Genomic DNA, 23645 nt, shown 5'->3' with positions numbered 1-23645 from the left:
TGGCTCTGGTGCCATTATTGCAATCTCGCATTATTATTGCTGTGCTACATTTTAAGTTTTTCTTATAAGAATATTGTGATGTTTGTATTCATTTAATTAATATTAATCACATTCATTAAAATTTGTTAACAGGAGAATTTCACTGTGGATTTGAAGATGGTAACATTTGTTTGTTCACCCAAGATGATACAGATAATTTTGACTGGACAAAGCAAAGTACTGCAACAAGAAATACAAAATACACTCCAAACACCGGACCTAACGCTGATCGTAGCGGCTCCAAAGAAGGTAGGAGGGTCTGACACGGTGTGTTCATAACAATCGTACTCCAGCCTTGGCCTTTGAGAAACGCCCTTAGTATGAAATGCAAGAGTGTACTTAGCTACAGATTTGAAGTTGGTGGAATAAAACATTAAATTTTCTATGTACAGTATCAATAATTCAGATTTTTCAAAGTTTGTAGACATTAATTTTCCCTCAGAACTCGTTGAAATACATAGTTGAGAGATTAGGAATTTTTTTTGATATTTCAAGTCTAAAATTCCAATTTTGTCTGAAGCTTTTATATATTTTAAACAATTTATCTTTAATTATATAGATCATTTACTTTTTATATTATTATCCATATACAGATTTTATAGATGAGGTGCAAACCCTCCTGTCAATTTTTACATCATATGAAAATTCCAAAACTTCTGAGTAATTTCAAATTTCATGTCATCCCTAATAATAATGTGTTTAAACATTGTATTTTGTCTTTTTAAAGGTTTTTATATGTACATTGAGACGTCTCGGCCCAGATTAGAAGGTGAAAAGGCTCGACTTCTCAGCCCTGTTTTCAGCATAGCTCCCAAAAACCCATATGGACCCACGAACACTGCATATTGTTTCAGCTTCTTTTATCACATGTATGGACAACATATAGGTGAGATAGCAAGATTTACTCTGTTTCTTCTAAAGTAAATCATAACTAAAGAGAAAAGGTTCCAAACAACACCGTGAAATCTGTTTTAGTCAAAGGATACCATCATTGACTTTTAAATTACTTGCCTGAAAATTGCAAAATAAGATGCTAAGAATGTTCCCCCATGGTATCCTAATTTCCCAAATTAAGATTAGAATTTGAAATTTTGGAGCATTACCTGCCTCCTCTGGAATTCTAATCACGTAGACCGCCAATGGGTTTAGTTATTTTGAGATCTTGTGGAATTAATATCAGAATAATTTAGGCTGCTTCTTTCCAAAGAAATCTGAATAATGACTCAGTGTGTATCAATGATCATGAAAAGGAGTATTGTCGTATTTGGCAGATGAGTGCTTTTAGCACCATCTACACATTTGGAACACTGGTGTGATATTTTCTTGTTTATGAAATATGCCTAACACGCCTAGCAGGATTTAAGAACATCCTTGGTCCTGAAGAAGATGCAAAGGTAAAGACACACTCCTGCCCTTAGAGCCCTTGCACAGTGATGGAGGCTGAGATGAGTAAAGACGCCAGCTCGCAGAATACCACATAATCTAGAGAAAGAACGTAGCAAAACTGATCATATGGGTCTATAATTCTTTATGTGAAAATCTAAAATCAAAAAAACCAAACACAAATTTTTTTAATTTAATTATTTGGCAGCACGTGCTGACTCATCTACGTGTGTTAGACTATAAGACTTGAACTGATATGAGCCTATTTATAGTCTGTATGTAACCAAATGAGTGTGAATATTTTTGTACTATTTGCAGCAGAAATATTACTACATTTAATTATGGGATCCTGTACCAGATCCTTTCGGGGATGTCACATAATATACAAGATATAGGCTATTTTGACTTTCTAAAATAAGACAAAGTTGTGAATGGTGAAGCATATCTAGCCCCAGAAAGCTTGCATGAGAGGTTATGGATCTGTACCCCAATGAAGAATAGGGCAGTGCTTTAGAACAAAGGAAAACATTTCTCTACGAAGGGAGGTACATTTTCAATAGACAGAGGTGAACACAGGGAGGATTAAGGCCCTGGTCATGAGGAAGCAAAACGCAGGAAGTTAAGATGACATTGTGTCTTGACATAAATTAATAAAACTAAAAATATAAATACATTGACATAAACTAATAAAATTGTGCACGAGATATATGCCAGCTACTGTACTATTTAAATGAAGTAATCCTCATAACAAGTTGATAAAAATGAGTATCCACTATTTGTCTTTACGGTGGAGAAAGCTGAACCACAGAGAGTTTGTATGAATTGCAAGAAAGTGGTGATGCTGGTATTCATACTTAACAGCCACACTGTTAAGTGTTCTTCAAAGTGGGGCAACAGGTGACGAGCCTGGAAGGATAGCTCTTGTGCGTTACAAATGCCCTCAATGTGAAGTCAGGAAACCTGGGCGGGAGCTTAACGTAGCAGTCAGTCACTGGAAGAGTTTAGAGACGTCACTTAAAATGTCTACATCTTGGTCTCTTCATCTGTAAAATAGAAACAACTCCTATTTTGGAAATTTGTAGTTCAAGATAAACGAGATAACATTTATAAAATCTTCCGTCAGATGGTAGACATTCATAATCTTAAGTTACTTTGAATCTCAAATAGCAGCAGTAACAGCAATAATAAAGTAATAGCTAATGTTTCTGGAGTACTTATCTTGGACCAAGACACTGCTCCTAATGCATCACAGATTATTCCTCTTAATTTTCACAATAAAGATTTGTGCTAATTAAGATCCTTATCCTGTTTCATTGATAAGGAAATTGAAATACAGAGAACTTTAATTGTCACCATATCGTAGCTGATAAGTACTGAAGCCATGATACCACTCTGGGAAGCTGGATGCAGTGTCCGCCTGCTTCACCGCTCCACAGGGAGAATTATTGGAATGTCAGGAAAGCTTAGCTATTTAATAGTCGGGGGAAGTTATTACAGATTTTGTGCAGACAATGAGCATAAGATTTTTGATTTGGGAAGATAAATCCTATCAGGCTGGCTAAAGTCATTGAGAAACAGAAGAGAGACTGGAAAAGCAGTTGGAAAGTGAGCATAGTCACGTCCTCACTGAGGCCTACACTATGAAAGGAATTCAGTCTCCACGCGATTGCCAGCTGTCCTATTTGCACGAGATCACTATCTTCCTACAAAGGTGGGGTTAGCTCAACTCCAGTTCTTCCCTTAAGTGGATCGGGTGTATTTAACTTACTCTGCAGTTTGAATGTATTTCATGGACTTTCTTTCTCTTCTTCAAATTTACCTTGCAACAGGCACATTTTTAGTTGCTTTTTATATAAATAATTCTATCAATATTTTGAATTACTTTATCGAGGAAATTTGTATCTACCTTATTTATGAGTCTCCCTCTCAAAATTTCTTCGTGTTTGCGTTGAGTCCCGAGATAATTTTAACACACTTTTAACTTTGCACTTGTTTTTCATATCCTCTTTGTTGTCCATGGGTGTCCAGATGAACTCTGCTAGTTTTATTCTGATTATTTCAGAGAGAAGGCAGTTCTCCATTTCTTCCATGTTCTCATACATTTGCCACATTGATACCTGTGCCATTTTTCTGCTTCATCAGATGGTTGAAGGTTGTAGGCGTCAGGTCTGTCACTTGTGTCCCTCTCAGCAGGGTACGATCATGTTGCACTAAAATCTAGGCAAAATATCTGTTCCGGACATTGACTAATCAATTAGGACGAGATGAGCTGCCTCATTAGGGAGATGCTGCCTGTAGCTGAAATCTTCCATCTTTGCAAATATTATTCTAAGACACTCATTCATCTGTAAACCTGGGGGGCATCTATAGTCACTGGTTTTACAAATTACATTCTCAGTTTTATTCATTCTTTTGGAAACCCAGATTCAAAAATGATTTGTCCTGGATTTCTAATAGCTTAATTGCAGTTACTATTCTTGGGTAGCCATAAATAATCCTTGCTATTTTAGCTGTGACTAACAGGCAATGTATCACTGAGAAGCGTCATAATTTTTTAATAGTACAAAAATGGGTGATCAGTTATACATTACTTAGAAAGGAGATTCCTCTTTGAAACAAAGTCAAATATGTTACATTACTTATCTATTGCTGTGTAAGAAATTTCCCCCAAATTTTGTGACTTAATACAATGACCATTTGTTATGTCACCGTTTCTGTGGATCAGGAAGATGGGTATGGCTTAGCTGGGTGTCTGTAGCTCAAGCTCTCATGAGGTTGCAGACAGGCTGTCAGGCAGGACCGCAGTCTAATTTGAGAACTCCGTTGGGGAGGATATACTTCTAAGCCCACTCACTAAGTTTTTGCCAGGCCTCACTCCCTCACAGGGGTTGGGCAAAGATATTGATTTCCTAGTGGCTGTTAGCCGGAGACCTTTCTCAATTCCTCACATGTGGACATCTCTATAGGACTGTTTCATGGCATGGCAACACGCTTCCTCCAAAGCAAGCAGTTCCCCAGAGAGAGCAAACACATGCCCAAGGCTTTAGGTAACCTCATCTCCGAAGTGACATCCCAGAACTTCTGCCTTAGTCTCTTTATTATAATTGAGTTGATGATTCCAACCCACACTCAAGGCGAGGAAAACAGGAGGTTGAAATCATTGGGAGGCGTCTTAGGGGTTGTCTGCCACACTGGTACAATTTCTTGTAAGTTCAAGGTTTCATCAAAATTGATTGAAGAAAAAACTAAACGAAGGCTACAATGTGTTAACTTTAAACTCACCGTTGATGTTTATGTACATGATACAATATCTGGCTATTGGCAATAATATAAGATGATTTCAGCAATCCTTTAGCTACTGGTAGGCATTTTGACTTTTGACTAACCAACTGAATTTCTAATGTTCTTGCAAAGAAATCGAATCTCATATGAGGTCGCTGAATATGACAAAAGCTCAGTAAAATAGGTACTTCATTTATTGCTAGATCAGTAAAACAGGTACTTCATTTCTAGAAAGAAGAACGTGAGATATAAGCATCATATCATACTAGGAAATTAAAGATAACAATACAAAATCACTTAGGAATACGTTTATGGAACTTGGTAAGAATGGCTCACTGAAGTTGAGGCTCTAGAAAGCTAATTTCACTATGGAACACATGGGAGGCAAGGAGAAGGGGTTTGTTAACGAAGTCTATTCTCATGAATCTGGAGGGTGAGGAAGGAGTGATAAGTAGAGAGAAGTGGGGCTGGAGAAGGGCCTATTTTAAGAGGAAAAAGAGATAATAGAAAGGGTAAGTTTAGAGACACAAAAATAAAAGGGAAGGAAGTTTCCTGAAAAGATGGGAATTTGGAGCTGGGGTCATGAATTAGCCTTGAAGAGGAGAACCAATGTCACTTCCACTGAGGTGGGAAGAAAATAAGTAAAAGTGTGGCTTCCGATGCATTCCTAGATGCCAGATCAGCAAACAGACATGAAATTTGCCTTCCTGCCAGTCTCTATTTTCTCTGTAAGATAAATGAAAAGGTTGTGTTTTGAAAGAGGAAGCCGTTTTCAAAAAGTGTGGACGGCAGCAGATACTGCTCAACCAGATAGAGAGAGGTGGAGAGGCTGGTGATCAGGTCACAGTCCTGTGCGTTTTGAACTGCATTTTAGAATATGATGCTCAGTTTGCCTCCCTGCCATGTCTCGCGTACAGTACTGAATTAGCCTGGTAATTGATTTCCCTGGTATCTCTTTGGCCCATAGTTTCTGGGGGTAAAGATTATTCTCTACAACTAGTAACATAGCGACCTCAAGGATATAGGCCTTTCTGGCATCTCCTTGGGGCAGCTCCATAGTTTATTCCAGCCATACACGAGATTCCCCAGCTCGAGCTGTGTTGTATCTGGGGCCTCTTCGTAGGCTGTATCCTTGGTCCTGCTGACTGCATGCTTGAGATGAACAGACACAATGTTTCTCACCATCACATGGTACCCTGCAGAGGTAAATGTTTATTTGACCACTCCATAAATATTTATTAAGTGAATGAATAGTTTTTAAATCATATGATAGAGTCAATATTTCTCCTCTTTAATCATCTAGGTAACGCATACTCTTCCTTCAAAATCCAAGTCAAGGACATCGCTGAAATTCTTCCCCATCCGCTCTGCTCCTTCAGTTCCTATAGCAGCTACTGCACATCTCGGTCCTAATGTTTGTCACCCTCACCCCGGCTAGGCTGTGGGCACCTTGAGACAGTAATCATGATTTATTTATATTTTATCCTCTGGAAGAGCAAATGCTCAATAGATTTAAAGAAATAATCCAGACTAGATTCTTTAACTGCTGAATGTACTGGAAGAGTAACAAAACAAGGGGAAGTGAAAATATGCAGTTTAGGTGGGAAACAGAAGGTAGTTTCATCAAAGCCTTTTAGGATAGGATGGGGAAAAAAATAGAAGTTAAATCATTGACTTAGCTTGAATTTGAATCTAGGTGCCCTGGCAGCTAAATCGTAGAGGAAAGCAAAAGTGTTGCCTATTTCTTAATTAATTCAGAGGGAAATTGATCTTTAGAAAAGTACTCTTAGTAGTGTATAAAAGTTCTCTTTATATCTATAAGCAACATAGATACTGCTACACTCTTAGCAATATCTTCACTTAGTACTTTAGAAAGATATAAAACATAATCAAATAAAAATTTTATATATTGACAGACCATAACACATTAGAGAATAAAACTTATGTTTTGAGCTGAAATATTATGGTCCATGATGATCTAACAAAATGTTGAAATAGAATTTAATGAATCAAATTCACCTCTAATTAGGTTTCTCTAAATAAGATGTTTCAGGTTTTCCTTTAGCAAGAGTTGGATTAAAGGTTTCTCGGTGCTGGCATTCAAAGATTTTAAACTGGGGACTTCAATGTTTTTATATAAGACATGGAGAAGGCGAAGTTGATAATCTTCTGCATGGTTTTAGGAGTCTGATTTTTATTCTCATTTTGGTCAAAGATCATATTTCTTCTGATTAGAGTTTTCAAAAATCAAGATTCTTTCTTATATCTCAAATATGGTCCTTAAAATAGGAAATCCGCTGACATATCATTTCCTTGCAGTTAGACATCACATGAGAGACAGTTTGAGCCTGAAAAAATTCGTAAGATGAGGTGCCATTGTTTTAGGGCCTTGACTACACTGACTGCAGAAAGAGTCTCAGCAGAATAAATACGTAATTTTGAGATACTTGCGTTCTGATAAATTCTCAGAATTGCATTCCTTGCAAGAGACAGCTCCCAGGTGGCTGAGGGCATAGATGAGGTTGTTCAGTGTTCTGCATTTAGATATTAGAGAATAGCTACCGAACCGTGTGCTGTTTGACAGTAGTTGGTATTAAGCCACTCTCCTGTTAGGAATTAGTCAGTGCTCTCACTGAAGTTCTGTTTGCATTTAAGACTGATAACACCAGTGTCATCAATATGGAAATAATGCAGTAAGTGGAAGACATTCATTCAGTGAACTGCTTTGTTAAATTAAGAGGTTTTTTTTTTTTTTTTTAGTTTCAGGTGTATAACATAGTGATTCAACATTTATTTCCACAGATTGATTAACCTGATAAGACTAATAACTGTCTGTCATCATATAAAGTTATTACAATATTGTTGACTATATTCCCTGTGTTGTACGTTACGTCTCCATGACTTATTTATTTTATGACTGGGAGTTTGTACCTCTTATCTCCTTCACCTGTTTCACCCTTCCTGCCTCCCTCTCATGACCACCAATCTGTTCTCTGTATCTATGAGTCTGTTTCTATTTTGGTTTTTTGGTTCATTTGTTTGGTTTTTTAGATTTTACATGTAAGTGAAATCCTATGGTATTCTTTCTCTGTCTGGCTTATTTCACTTAGCATAATACCCTCTAGATCCATCCATGTTGTCACAAATGAGAGAATTTCATTCTTTTTTATGGCTGAGTAATATTTCATTGTATACATACATCACACCTTCTATTTTTCTACCCATTGACACTTAGGTTGCTTCCATATCTTGGCTATTGTAAATAACGCTGCAATGAACATAGGAGTGTGTGTATCTTTGATTGATTGATTTATTTTCTAAGTCTGTGTCAGTCCTCTACCTGTTGCCTGAAGATCCATTCCTCACCCTGCCCCTTCTCAGCTCAGTATTTTGCCTCTGCAGAATGTGTTTCTCAGGCTCCCCTGAGAATTGCCTTTCCATTGGATGCAGCTAAGTGATGAGAGATTGGAGGGTTAGGAGGGGAGGAGACAGGGCATTGCTCTCCTCCCGCACAGTCTTAGGTGGCATGTCTGGGAGCAGCTGCACCTCCCTGAGGCTCCAGCTCCTACCAGACAGACCTGAGACGGTTCTAGCTTCTGTCAGGTGGAGGGGGACTCAGGTCTCAGGTGGGGCTTCTTCTCTTTGTCCCCAGACTAAGGGCAGTAGTGGCTTCCTACTGTTGCTAATCTCTAGGTTTATATCTTTTTAAACTAGTGTTTTTGTTTTTAATTCAGAAGATTTTTTTGGCTGTGTCTCCTCAGGCAAAGGAAACAAAAGCAAAAATAAGATAATGGGACTACATCAACCAAAAAACTTTTGCACAGTAAAGGAAACCATCAACAAAACATAAAGGCAACCTACTGAATGAGAGAATATATCTTCAAATGATATCTCTAATAAGGGGTTAATATCCAAAATATGTAAAGAACTCATACAACTTAATGTCAAACAAACAAATAATCCAATTAAAAAATGAGCAGAGGATCTGAATAGACATTTTTCCGAAGAAGACATACAGATGGCAAACAGGTACATAAAAAGATGCTCAACATCACTAATCCTCAGGGAAATCCAAATCAAAGTCACCATGAGACATCCCCTTACACCTGACAGAATGACTATTATCAAAAAGAGAACAAATAACAAATGTTGGAGAGAATGTAGAGAAAAGGGAACCCTCATGCACTGTTGGTGGCAATGTACATTGATGCAGCCACTGTGGAAAACAGGATGGAGGTTCCTCCAATAATTAAAAGTAAGACACATTTTTAAATGGGGGGGTAGATAGAATCCAGCCATGATTTATTATCATTTATAATCAAAATATTGTTACAGATGCTTGTCACAGACCCTGCACTAAGACCATGTGTAATACCTGGTGCGTCGTGTTTACTTTGTAAGTCTCTGGTTGTGAACCGCCAACTACGCTTACATTTAGTTTCCCCCTATTCAATTGCTCATTGATGATGGTGCCTCAGACAATGGACAGTAGAAGCTAGGATGTTTGAAAAAAATTAACGTTATGACTGAGAAAGTCTACTGTTGCAAATACACATCTCATTTACAGTGTAATTAATAATGTAATTCCATTAATTGAATTAATGGTAAGCAAATAAGTGAACTGCTTTGTTTCTCGCCCAGGGTGCCAACTTTTTAAACTAACTTCATTGCAAGTATAGATTTCTTGTGATGAACATTTTTGCCTTTAGGTCTTGAGTTCACTCAGTTCCGTTCGATAGGATGAATGGCACACGCTTTGTGCCTCATGGTGATCAGGGCTCTATAGAGGACAGAAGAGAATTATGGTAAAAGATTCTTAGCCATCAAGTAATTTTTCATCTCTTTGGGGTAATAAATTACTGAATAAAATAAAAGTCAGAAAGTCATATACATCACAATGAGTGACAGGCCCATGCTCTGGGTGAACAAGGGAGAGAACACGGAGAACAGCAAAGTTAAAGTTTCCGTGGAAGAGAAGAAACAAAATCCATCTTCCAAAAGAGGTAAGCGGTAAGCAGAAGGCCAAGGTTAGAGCATGTGAGAGAGTGTGAGAAGGAGCCGCGGTGTGAGGGTGGAGAATGCTCTTCTTAGGGCTAGTGGGGAGGGTGGCAGCACCGACAGTGATGACATCTACGTAAGATCTACACATATCAGAGAAACAAAGCCTGATGAAAGCTGTGTTTCAGGAAAATTTATTGGCCACTGATGTAGAGATTCAGCTGGATACAAGAAGGCATGGTAATGACTGAAGAAAATGAATTGACATTTTTTAAGATACCATTCTAATTATATATTGAAACAATAATAACAATGGATGCATGCAGCCATTTCTATTCAAGCAGAAAATAATGATTTTATAATTTCCCATTTTGTCTGTGTGTATAATACAAATGATGCTAACAATTACCTATCAATAGACATAGCTCTTGCCTGGAGCTAGATGATTTTGGCACATCCTTATCTTTCTTGAAATGTGAAACTCAAATTAATGAGCCTGTATACTGATTAGGATAAAAATGTGATTTACATGCAAGTGACCCCCAGGCCTTGGAGTAAACCAAGTTACAAATTAATTTATATGAACTTGGTAATTTCAAGTATCTCTAGGAAATATGTATGCATATTTTAGGACATATATTTAAATTATTCACCTAAAATATATAAAATACATATTTATAATAAAATAGTTAGAAATAAAATTATGTTAAGGACTTCTTAAAAGAAAAACTAGGTAATAGTAATTATAAATGATATTTATGCAAATTATAATTTACACAGTAATTTATAGGATGTAAGATTACTATAAGAATCGTGCCGTTGCATAATGCCATGAATAACCCCAAAACTTGGTCACTGCTCATGAGCCAACGCAGCCCTTGGGTCATTTGGCGTTTCTGACTGAGATCCCTAAGCGTGAGATGAGCGAAGTCCTCTCTGCGCCAGCACCTGGCTCTCGAGGAGTGGTGATGGAAGATGAGAGTTAGGAAACCAAGGGGAAGCAAAAGACAGTGAGGTTTGCTCAGCAACTTCAGACTTCTGTCACGGGACCACATAGCATTTGAAAATCCTTGGGGATGGTTAAATTCATACCTGCTGATATCTGGTGTCTACTATTGCATAAACACAATGCCTCTGAGGATTTAAAATTACTTTTACGGAGCATTAACACAATCTATCATATTGACTTTGGAATTTTCTTGCTCTAACACTGGAATGCTGTGCTCAGTCAGCTTTGCTGAATAGAACTTGTCCTGAGTCACTTTATTCTGTTTCACAGGTTCTAGTTTTGTTGACCAAAATGACTTGAACATAAGTTTATATAACTTTGGCACTGAATTCTCTTTTGTAAACTTAAAAACTGGAAACCTGCTTGAAAAGAAAAGTTTCAAAATCATTTATTTATTAATATTACTTTTGTCATCATCTCTGAAATAGACCAGTGAATCAATAGTTTGTATTCATTGACTTGAATAATGGAATATAATTAATACTATGTACATAAGAATAAGACATTTAAATTATATTATAAAGAATTTATTTTGATCAGTTATTCTTCTAGTGTCTTTTTCTTATAAAATAAGTAATACCTACCTTTTAAAATAAAATATAGCCACAATTGAATATAGCTCATATAATCTATTCAAAAGTAAATTCAAAATCTGGAATAATTCAGACCTGGCTTCTTTAGACCCAGGACAAATATTTTTCACATGGTATACATTCAATAAATATAAATTGAAATAATTCAAATGTAAATTTATATTATGTATATAAAAAGAAAATGTTAATTTAAAAATGTAAACTTGATCACAGGCAAAGCATATTCCCCGAGAAAAAAATATATTCAATATTGGTATAATAACCTATCATTATTGATACAATAATGGTAAGTCATATGTATTAATATGTTTCATTAAAGCATGTATTTATTACTTTAAGTAAATTCTGGAAGGCATATAGTCCACATTATACCCTAAGTACAACTAATACGTCTAAAAAAAGTATTATTTTATTAATATTTAACAAAAATTTCCGTATATTGATTTGATGACAAGATTGGTTCCTGTCACTTCAATCAAAATAACAGGTCATGTGACCCAAGAGAAATAAGACTTCCATATAAAATGGCAATTCATTCACTGCCATCTGTTTACATTAGCATCTCACATTTATTGAAGCATCTACTGGTAATTTTAAAAACATGGAACAACTTGCATTGCATTGCAGCAAGAGACCAAGCCAAGGTCATACAGCTGGTAAGTGACAGCTGTGATGTGAAGAATGCAGTTTTTTGTAACTGAGTTTAAAATTTGAGTACTCATATTTAAGTATTTGTGTATAATATAAATACATGTGGTCTTCTGTATAAAGAAGAATTGAATAAAATTGCTCTAAAAATCTGGATAAACTACTTGATACCATACAACAGTAAATATGTAAATATACATCTTAAAAGAACAACTGAAGAACATACACCCAAATTTTAAGGAAGCTGCCTCTGAATGATCAATTTAATGATGTTTTTATGTGATGTTTTCTGCTTTCCACTATTTATGTGCTATACTCACATAAGCCAATATATATATATTATATGGAAGATATCCGTGAGAGAGATATATATATGTATAAACATCGCAATAATAACATACGATTACCTGTAAAAATATCAAAATGAGGGTGTCTTGAAGCCATAGAGTAATAACTATTTCCAGATAAATCCTATTGCCATAAACAACTATTAAAATTATCAAAATACATTAGGTAAGTGTTTTAAGAAAATGGACAAGAGGCAAGGAAAGACTGAGATCTATGAAAAAAAGTGAAACGAATGAGCTGATCTCCTTGGGAGTCCGGTTCTCTGCCTGAGGACCATTTCCTGGCCTTGGCACAGATCCCTGAAATTCAAGCAGAAAGTGGAGGTCCCACTGAACTCAGGAGGCAGAGATCAGAGTACTAGGCATCTGAAGTAGTTAGAATCTGTGAGTCAGAGTAATAGAAAGGGAGGTGTGCAATATTGACTCTCAAAGTTTGTATTGGGTTCCCCACGAGCCTTTGCCTGAGGCTGGGCTGTAGTTGCATAAGACTAGGAAAACTCAAGACTCAGATTATAGCAACATAGCAGCTTTTATGGAGTTGACAGCAGAACAAAGAGGTCAAAGAGTCCTGAAGAGGAGCCATAGGGCATATTGAAGTTTAAGCCGACTTAGTGAAGGGATGTCATAAAAACCCTTGGCTACATGAAGAAAACCAAAGAGCTCTCTGTTGGTAGTTAGAATTATGCTCTGGAGAACTGTGCTTTCTAGCCCTTTCTTTAAAAAGCCTTAATCTAAACCCCAACAAGATCCACAGTAGACACAGATTTGGAGATTGATTTCCACAAAATTAGAGTCTAAGGCAACAATTTGGGCGTTTCACAGATCTGCATCAATAGTGTAAAACCAAGCCTATATGAGTTCAGCATGATCAGTCATTATTACACAGTCCGCTAAAACAAAACTGCCTTCAGAGAAACATTACAGATCTGAAGTCTCTATAAGGTAATATCCACAAAGCCCGTTATTCAATGAAAATTACCAGATAGACGAAGAAACAGGAAATGTGATCCGTAGTCAATAAAAAAAGTAAAATCGATCAATCAATGAAAAAGTAAATACCAATCCATAGAAACTAAACTGAAGAGGACTGAAAATTGGACTTAGCAGGTAGGCTTTAAAGAAGGTAGCATAAATATGTTCAATGACATTAGAGAGAATGTGTTAAAAGAATCAAAGGAAATATGGTCTTAATGAGTAAACACATAGAGAAGTCTAGCAGGAAAAGTGAAACTATGCAAAAGAACCAAATAAGAATTATACTGGAAAGTACATGAAAGTAAATTTAAAAATCTACTGGATGTGCTTAAGTAATGGACTGGAGAAGGCAGAAAAAATAGGATGGACAGAATTTTCCAATCTGAGAAAAAGGAGGAAGATTGAAGAAGAGTGAACACAGCCTCAGTAACCCATGGAAGAATATCAAATTGCAGAACATGTGCATAATTGGAGTCTGAAAGTAGAGGAAAGAGATATTGAGGCAGAAAAATATTTGTAAAAGTAAAGGAAAAGCTAAAATAAGCTCAGCAAACTCCATATAAATATAAATATAGAGAGAATCATATTTAGGCACATTCTACTCAAATTACTGCAAACCAAAGCAAAAGAGGAATTCTCAAAAGCAGCCTGAGGGAGAAAGAAAAACATATTATACACAGAGGAACAAAGACAAAATGATGGCTGACTTCACGTTAGAAACAGTGGTGTACACAAGAAAATAAAACACCTTTAAAGTGCAGGGGGAAAACTCTGGTAGAATACTGAATCTCAAAAAACTATGAGTGAAATGAAGATATTTTTATATAAACAAATCTGAGGAATTTTGTCTCCAGCAGATCATTGCTACATAATGTACTAAAGGATGTCCTTCAGGTTACAGGGAAATGGTGCTAGATGCTAAGTCAGATCTGGAGGTAGAAATGAAGACCATCAGAAAAGGTAAATAAATGGAAAAGTTTAAAACTAGATTTTCTTTCTTATAATTTATATAAAATATTGATATAAAATAATTTATATAAAATTCTCATAATTTATAAAAACAAAACTATATAAAATAAAATGAATAAAAATTTATATTAAAAATATATAATATGTATAATTTATATAAAATGTATTTTATATAGAAATTTGTATATTTATTATACAAATATAATAGCGCTGTAAGATGAGGTTTATAATTTAAGCAAATGTAAAAGATATAATTACTATTGACTATACAAAGGGTGCAGGTAAGTGAATTATGCTGTCATAAGATTATCAAATTTTGTGAAGTGAGACGCAGAATGTGAAGTATCTGGTTTGAAACAGAAGGGGAGGGGTAATAGTCGAACATGTGAAGGAGCTATCATTTATCAATTGTGAGTATAAAGAATAAAATATTAGCTATAATTAGACTCTGAAAAGTTATGAATGCCTTTTGTTAGCCCTAGAATAACCACTAAAACATAATAAAAAGAGAGAGATTCAAGAATAGGTAGAGGAAATAAATTGAAATCTAAAAAGAAAAAAAGAAAATTTGGTCACATGAAAAGAAGGAAGAGGGGGAGCCACAGAGGAATAAAAAACAGTAAGGACAAGTGGGAAACAACAAGAAGGTATACTTAATTCCAAACGTATCAACAACTACAATGAATGTAAATGAACTAAATACCAAATTTAAAAAGACTAATACAATAACATAGTTGAATGTAACAAAAATTATGCTGAGGGAAAGAAGCCAGACACACAAAAACATATGAAATTCCAGAAGAAGCAAAAATCATCAGTCAGTAAAAGAAGTCAGATGAGTGGTTGCCGGGCATAGGAACAGGGGCCGTGAAGATTAACTGCAAAGGAAGATGAGTGAGCTTTCTGGGGAGATGGAAATGTTCTCTATTTTGATCGAGTGGTGCTTACACTGTGGTATATATCAATCAAAACTTATTGACCAATATACTTAAAGTGACAGAATTTAATTGCATGTAAATTATACCTCAATAAAGTTGATTTTTTAAATTTTACCTATTAAAATACTGATTGCCTCGTGATTAAGATATCAGACTTTGAAACTCTCTAGGCTCGAGTCCTGCCTCTGCTATTTTCTTACCGTATGATGTAGGGCAAATTACCTAACCACTCTAAGTTTTCTTATCTATAACATGGGGATAATAGCAGGTACTTCACAAGATTGTTGAGAGAATTAATTCCTTATCTGGAGTTAAGTGTTCAACATATATTGTATTAATATTATCACTATGCTATTATTACTATGAGCAGGGCATGAAACTGTTGAGAGAGATATATCAAATCATGAGACAAAGCTATGCTCATTTTACCTTCAAATAATTCTTTTAGAAGAGAAATGAGACAGGTGAAAAGTAAATTGCAAAAGAGATGTTAATTGATAATATAAGACAACACAGTAGAGTTGGACGAGCAGGTCAGTCAGTACATGATTACATGCTATCTTAGTTTCTTGTTGCCACTGTAGCAGGTAAGTTACTGCAACCTTTGTGGCTTAAACAACACAAATATATTGCTTTGCAGTTCCGGAGGACAGAAATCCAGAAGTAGTATTTGGGGCTAAAATGAAGTTGTCAGCAGCACTGGTTCCTTTTGAAGGCTCTAACGGAGAATCCATTTCCTTGCCTTTTCTAGCTTCTAGAGGCTGCCTATATGTGGCTTGTGGCTCCTTTCTCCATCTTCAAAACCATCGGTGCAGCATCTTCTCTTTCTTTCACATGACCATCTTCTCTTCTGTATCAAATCTCCTGCCTCCATCTTATAAAGATGTATGTGATTACATTTAGGACCCACCCAGAAAGTACAGAATGATCTCCCCATCTCAAGATCCTTAACTTAATCACCTGTGCAAAGCCTGCTTTGTCATATAAGATAACTTTCACAGGCTCTAAGGATTGGGACTCCATTATCTTTGGAGGCCTGCCGCACGTGCCGAATGTCAGAGCAAGATTGGAAATGAGAGCAGAGGCCAGGAGGGAACACTAGAGTGTTCTGCGAAATTTCATTTTTAAAAGTTTACAAGTGTGTGATCAAGGAGAAGCAAATTTGAAGCAAAAGCAAATATACAAAATAAACTTTCATTGTTATTTTCAGGTGTTTTAAATGTTTATCTACGATTGAAAGGGCAGACAACGATAGAGAATCCACTGTGGTCTTCAAGTGGGAATAAAGGACAACGATGGAATGAGGCTCATGTTAATATATATCCAATTACTTCATTTCAGGTAAGAAAAGCACAATCCTTTCTGCACATAGATTCCTGCACATGAGCGTGATGTAAAAGGCAGGCCTTGAACAAACATTAGAATATGAATATTCAGAAATTCTATGATATGAGCATCACAAAATCACATAATTTTCTCTTTAGTTCTAAAAGCTGTTTTAGAAAAGAGAAAATGCCCTTTTCCTTTATTAATTAACATCTATCAACTGATATGTTTGAATAATAATCTATCGAAATTCAAATGATTTGCCTGGAGAAAAGGCAATCCATTTCTATAAAATCACATGGTTCATTTTGTTCTCTGAAGACAAACAACATAGGTTCTTATAATAATGGAAGCAGGATAATCAATTCTCAATCTGTTTGAATTTTACTTGATGGAATTTTATAGACTTTAGCAAAATGTGTCTCTTCAAGGTAATGCTGTTTTAATAATTTATCACTTTGATTATCAAAGTCAGAGAACTTTAAACAAGTTATTTTTATTTGTTTTTATTTAAAAAAGAAGTAAGGCTTGTATTGAATTAAGAGAGGTAGCTGCAAGTATCTGATAGAAATTTTAATGATCATAACAGTGACCATCATGGCTAGAGACAATATTTCATGAAACTATTTCAGTGGAGAAAATAATGTAGTTTTAGTGATTTTAATAACTATCTGCAATACATGTATATTACATACTCAGGTTGAGAGGTTTCTTTTTTCCTGCTGGTGATTTCTTGGATGCATTTCATGGAAAATCAGACATCTCCAGTTATACTAGTTTTTAATTGGTGGAATGTCCTTTAATCATAATCCAATCTATAAAATTCTCTAATTCTATAAAATTCTAATAGCTTTGACATAGAAATTGCACTACTAACCAGGATGATAAAAATGCACACAGTTGTTCACAGTGGTAAAGAATAATGGAGTAAGACTAGCTGATTATCTACAAATACTTAAAAGCAACTCAGATAATCTCTGGGAATCATTTTGTTTCTATGAAGGAAAATACAATTGTGAAAATTGAATCTATGGCAACATGTCATTAAACCAAGTTAAACTGGGAGGGCACGACTGCAAAGCATTGCTGATAAAAGTAACCTTAATATTAAAGTGTACACACCTAATAGGCATGAGAGAGCCTTTCTTTCTAAAAAGTTCATGTTCTAGACATAGGCTTGCTTCCCACATGACTGCCTCACCAACACAGAATTATTAAATCAAATACACATATGATAGGTATTTAAGAGAATAGTTATATTAATGTTTCCTTCGGGATAATCTCTTATTGCCATAGACACCAATTAAATAAATATTTATTGAGCACCTTCAGGATAATCATTTATTATCATAGGCAACAGTTCAATAAATACTTTTGAGCTACTACTGTGCGCCATTGCTGAGTATGAATATTTGAAAATGATTGTTTACCTCAGATTGGTAAATATACACATCTAAACACATACATCGCATCCTGTGATAATTGCAGTAACAGATATGCACCAGGTTCCATGAGCACAGCTCACCAACGAGAAGAGTATGGGGGAGAGTGAAGAAGAGCTTACTGTGTGAGGTGAAACTTGAACTAAAGAGAGGGATTGCAAAGCAGAGAAAGGGCTACTATTGCTATTGCAGCAGAGCTCCGAGTGAACAGAGATTAGGGTCGTATACCGCAGGATGTGCCAGAAAAGCAGAAAGACATTTATCTGGAATTTGGTTCATAAAAAGATATCAAAGACTGGTGCGAGCTGAGGTTAAGGAACCTAAGAAGCTTAGGCAATGGGGAGTCACTGAAAGATTTTACTCAGAGGATGACGTGGTACATCACTCAGGTTGTTGTACAGAAGACTGGTTCAAAGTGGCAAAAGGGGCTGGCAAACCAGTTAGGACACTGTTGAGGAAAATAATCCATAACCAATCTATAAATGAAAATTTGTGTGAGTTTATTCTGAGCTTAAATCTGAGGGCCATGGCCCAGGGCCTTTCTTCCCAAAGGAAGAAAGGGCACCAAAGAAGTGAGGTATACATAGTGGTTATATACCCCCAAACAGGACGTTTCACATATGATTGAAATGTCCCTCCCACAATAGTCACAAGATTGCCCTGTCGGCACAGCGCTTGATGGACACAGCAGGTAGTGGGTCTGCTATCTCGGAGGGCGTAGCAGGAGGCAAGTCTATTGTTTTGAGCTGGGCAGTCACAGGTGAGCGCAGCCATCAGTTTCTAGCCTAAGGAAAGATGCTTAATCCTTAAGGAGATGCCAACGTTGGGAGGGGGAGGGAAGTTGCACCTTTATCTCAAGGGCCTTTGTTCTTGCCATAGGGAATATCTAAAGCAGATACACAATGCATGCTCAACGGCCAGGGTCAGGCCCTTTTGGAAAGACAAGGTCAGGCCGAATTAGGTTTATACCAAATGGCTTCCTCATATTCTCCAATATATCCTGTTGCCATTTTTATTTGTCAACACCATTGTGAAGTCCACATTAAAGATGTTGAAGGGACAAACTAGGGAAGTGGTATAAAGAAAAGTGGATGATTTCAAGATATATTTAAGTGTAAAAACTAGCAGAACGTTTTTATGTTGGGAATTTGGGTAGTAGCCATAAATGACTAAGAAATTTCTAACTAGAAAATCTTTGGTAATGCTTGTGCTACACATTAGCACAAATAACAAAAAGAAGCAAAGAAACAAGCGTCAGGGGTGAATATGGTTTTGGACGTGTTAATGTAATATGCCCGCGGAATATCCTTTTAAAGATGTGCAGAAGGTGGTTGTGTATGTTTAGCTGAAGCTTTGGGGACATACATATTTGTGAGTCATCAGACTGTTTGTGCTCCCTAACACTGAGAGTGGTTGATCCTCCCAGGGAACAGTGGACACATCGGAACAGTGATTAAAGGACGGACAATTAAAAGACTAACCAATCATTAGGATGATTCGTGGAAGAGGAGCATCATCCTCAGTAGTATTTTTTAGAGTTAAAAGGAATGAGATCCAGGAAAGTTCGGTGCCCACAGAATTTAGACAGTGAAACTCAAATTGGAAGCAGGTTGAATCCAGTGGGATGGTTATTACAGAGAGTGTCCACTCTTGAGACATTTGCACAAGGTGGTAAGGAAATTGGGAAAACCACTGTCTTAGCTAAAGTTATTTCACTGTTCAGAATTAATTGAATGATATACAGGAAGATATTAAATTATTATACAATTTATTCAAATGGTTCTTTTATTCTATCATTTTTCACTTTAGAAAGAGTATAGATTTTGTTTTGTTTTGTTTGTGCAAGTGAATGGGTTCTTTGTTCAGGATATTACAACAGAGAGAATCCTGAAGGGAATATCCACCTGGACATAAGTAATGAGAGGGGTTTCACAGGGGAAAGAAACAAGAGGCAGAGTGCCAGCTCCAGGTGTGATGTTGCAGTCTTAGAGAAAGAAGTTGCATTTCTGTGTGATTTGGCCCATCTTAGTCCCTTGCATCCTATTCCCACAATTGTTGATTAAAAGGAGGAATTTCAAGATGTGCGATAGTCTTTTGTTACTAGGAAGCTTGCGGTCACTATAGATTCAGAGCAGAACATTTTTACAATTCACCACAAATGACAGGTTTTCTGTAGCCTCGGGGATTTATGTGTTAAATTCACAAAAACTAGTGTACAAAAATGTTCAAATGAATAAAGCTTTATTTATAACGATCCAAATCTTGGAGAACTTCTCTCTTCACTATAATCAGCTCTTGTCCTCATTCCAACTGAGAAATCAGACTGGCTTATGTAGTTGGTGCCCAAAGTGATTCTCATGTCTGGAGCTTTTTGTTCCTTTTTGTAGATCAAATTTTATTTTGCCTGAAGGACTTCCTTTAATATTCATTACAGTGTGGGTCTCCTGAACATGAATTCTTTTCACCTCTTTTCTTTGGTTGCTTTTAAGATTTTCTCTTTATCACTGGTTTTGAGAAATTTGACTATGGTGTGCTTTTACGTAGTTTTCTTCATTTTTCATGTGCTTGGGGTTCATTGAACTTCTTGGGTCTGTGGGTTTACAGTTTTTATAAAATTCAAGAATTTTCTGGTTAATGTTTCTTCAAATATTTTTCCTCTCCCTTATCTCCTTTGAGGAATCCAGTTACACATATATAAGCCCCCTTGAAGGTGTGCACAGCTCACTGATGCTTTTTAATTTCTAAAATGTTTTCTATTTCTGTTTCATTTTGGATGGTTTCTATTCTGTCTTCACATTCACTAATCATTTCTTCTGCAATGTCTAATCTGCCTTCAATCCTATTCAATATATTTTTCATCTCAGCCATTGTACTTTTCATCTCTATAAGTTCAACTTGACTTTAAAAAAAATATTTCCCATATCTCTAGGTAATGTTTTGAACTTATTAAATCCAGTTATAATGATTGCCTTAATGTCATTGTCTGCTCATGCTAACATCTGCATGAGTTCTTGGTTGCTTTGGGTTGATGGATTTTTTCCTTCATTACAAGCCATTATGGATGTCAGACATTGTCAATTTCACCTTGATAGGTGCTGGATATTTTTGTGTTTCTGTACATATTCTTGAACTTTTATGGGGATGTAGTTAAGTTACTTGGAACCCATTTCATGTTTTTGGTCTTGCTGTTAAGATTTGTTAGGTGAGACCAGAGCATGTTTGGTGTAGGGCTAAGTATTTCTCACCACTAAGGCAAGAGTCTTCTGAGTACTGAGTACTCTACCCAATGCCCCTTGAATTAAGAGGTTTTCCAAGTCCTGTGTGAGCTGGGCACCGTCTCCTTATTTGCGTCCCTCTGGGTCTTTCCCAGGTCTTGGGTAGTTTCCTCACTTTCAAATCCTGATCAGTACTTGGCTGAAGACTTGAGGGGTGCCCTCTGCAGCTCTCTGTAACCCTTTCGTTGCTGTTATTCTGCCATGCTTCCTCCTGCTAGCATGGACGCCTTGGACTTTCAGTTCCATCTGCTCAACTCAGGTTTCCTATCAGACTTCACTTTGTTCTCCTTGCACCATGGTCTATAAATGGGACGCGGGGCAGTCAGAGGGCACAGCTTGTCTGATTCTCACCTCTCGGGATCCCTTTCTTCATTACCTGTCTAGTGCCCTGAACACCATTGTTCGTATATTTTGTTCAGTTATTTGGTGTTTCAGATGGGAGGATAGATCAGCTTCCTGTTCCTCTATCTTGGCTGAAAGCAAATTAAAAAGTAAGGATTTTGAATCAATGCATTTCTAAGCTACTTAAATTATCATTGAAAAGTAAAGATAAATAAAATCATATTTTTATTTTGGATCTCTATGTTCTTTCATTCTTTAACATACTTCTAGGTCCACTGGCTAGGGACATTCTTTTATTTCATAATCTTAACTGTTGAAGGAAACATGAAACAGAAACTACATCATCTTACCCCATTTTTTTCTTGTTATTGTGTTTTGTTTTTGAGTTTCTTGTTGTTTTGAACTCTTTTCAAACGAAGTATTTTTTACTCAAAAATCATTTATAACCTATCAAGCTTTTCAAAAGTACTTGCTTTGGTATGTAATGCCTACCAGGAAAGCAACTGTACGGAATATATTACCATATAAAGTAAGTTGTGCGAAGTGTTAATATTATTCAAATGTAGCTTTGCGGCATTCTGGGATGTCTTTAATTCAAGTGCAAAGGATATCTCTTACCTCTTGGAATTTAAATGAGATATAAGTGATTTTGAGCCTCTCTTAAACTGACACTTATGTTGCTTTACTTGTTTGGAATTACATGCCTTTAAATCAGTTTGATTCATAAACCCTTTAACAAACAACCACTTGCAAAATCTTTTGTTTGAGTGTGTCCGATTAGTTTGCTTAGCTGAAAATAAAACTACTGTGTAGTACTTTTCAGGGCAAATAGAAGTTTTATCCTACCGAAATTTCTTTTGGGGCTTTTTTTCTAGAATTAATTGAGCATGATCAGTGCTCATGATGAAGATATGTTTTGCTGGATTTGGAAGGGTTAGGGACAATTTTCCATAAAAGTAAAATTAATATGTTAGTCTTAGAATGTCACTTGTATTTTATCTCTTAACCAAAATAATATTTAGCTGTTCTTTTTAACACTTTACTTCTTTCATAGTATAGTCTAAATGTTTTCCATGGGAACAGTATAGCAACACTATGAGACATGAAATACTGTCTTTACATTTTTTTACTTATAGGTGAAAGGAATTGTGGAGCTCTTCTACTCTTCAATCCTCATTTAAACATTTGGAAATAGGTTTCAAGACAATTTATTTTAAATCGCACAAATCCTTAATATTAAACAGAGATTGGAAAAGAGATCGTAATGCTCTCATTCCGTCATCCTGCCTTTATCTTTACCTAATTACTACTGATAATAATCTGGAAAATATTGTCCTCCTTAGTAGACATCACCTGCTCCCATAGATACATATCTGGCATTCTAAGCCAAATTTCAGAGCAGTTATGAGGACTTGATGATGGTTCCTAAAGTAATGTTGAAAACATTTTCCAGTTGCCATTCACAATGTGAGCTACTTCTTTCTGTCTTTGCCAACAGTCAAAATCTAATTTTATTATTTCAGATTAGAAGCTCTGACAACCAAGTGACATCCAGCCAGTTGGATTGGCAGAGTCTTGTAAAGTTAAACTCACTGTTAATATTTGTATCGTTTCCCCAGGGAAAAACCTACGGCTACCCACCTGGTTTATTATGTTCCCTCTCTTCCAGTCTCTTCTGTAATGCTTAAGGATAGTTCAATTATTTGCTGAACCACTAATAAAATAAAGGTAAAATTATTAATGTTAATAGCTATTTTCAAATTTATTTCTATTATGAAGTTTTTCCAAGCAATATTGACGGTCAGTTTTCAAACTGCGTTCTAAGCTTTGGGTCTGCCTTGGCAATAATAATCAGTAGCGATTTATCTCTTCGGGAAGAAAATGTGATGTGAGGATTTGCAGAGGCACCGTTAACGTTGAAGTCAGATCATCAGAAGTGCCCTGTATTCTTTAACTCCTCCATCTACATTGCTTATAGTACTGCATGTAACTCTTCCTCCCTCACTGAGAAATTATATCTGAACACAAGCTCTCATAGCATCGTCTATATCTCTCTCTCTATACTGACATCAATATCTG

At 36.1% G+C, this 23645-nt stretch overlaps 1 protein-coding gene across 1 annotated transcript in view; it reads left to right on the top strand.

Moving 5' to 3' along the window:
- The window catches only part of MDGA2 (MAM domain containing glycosylphosphatidylinositol anchor 2), a 780771-nt gene that overhangs the window by 744143 nt on the left and 12983 nt on the right, over window positions 1–23645 (top strand). The window contains 3 exon segments of the mRNA XM_044765576.2: window positions 133–288; window positions 767–925; window positions 16392–16522. Coding sequence (XP_044621511.1) covers window positions 133–288; window positions 767–925; window positions 16392–16522 — 446 coding nt within the window.

This window comes from Equus asinus, chromosome 2, assembly GCF_041296235.1.
Source record: "Equus asinus isolate D_3611 breed Donkey chromosome 2, EquAss-T2T_v2, whole genome shotgun sequence".
Classification (NCBI taxonomy): domain Eukaryota; kingdom Metazoa; phylum Chordata; class Mammalia; order Perissodactyla; family Equidae; genus Equus; species Equus asinus.
This window is presented reverse-complemented; position numbering and strand designations above follow the sequence as displayed.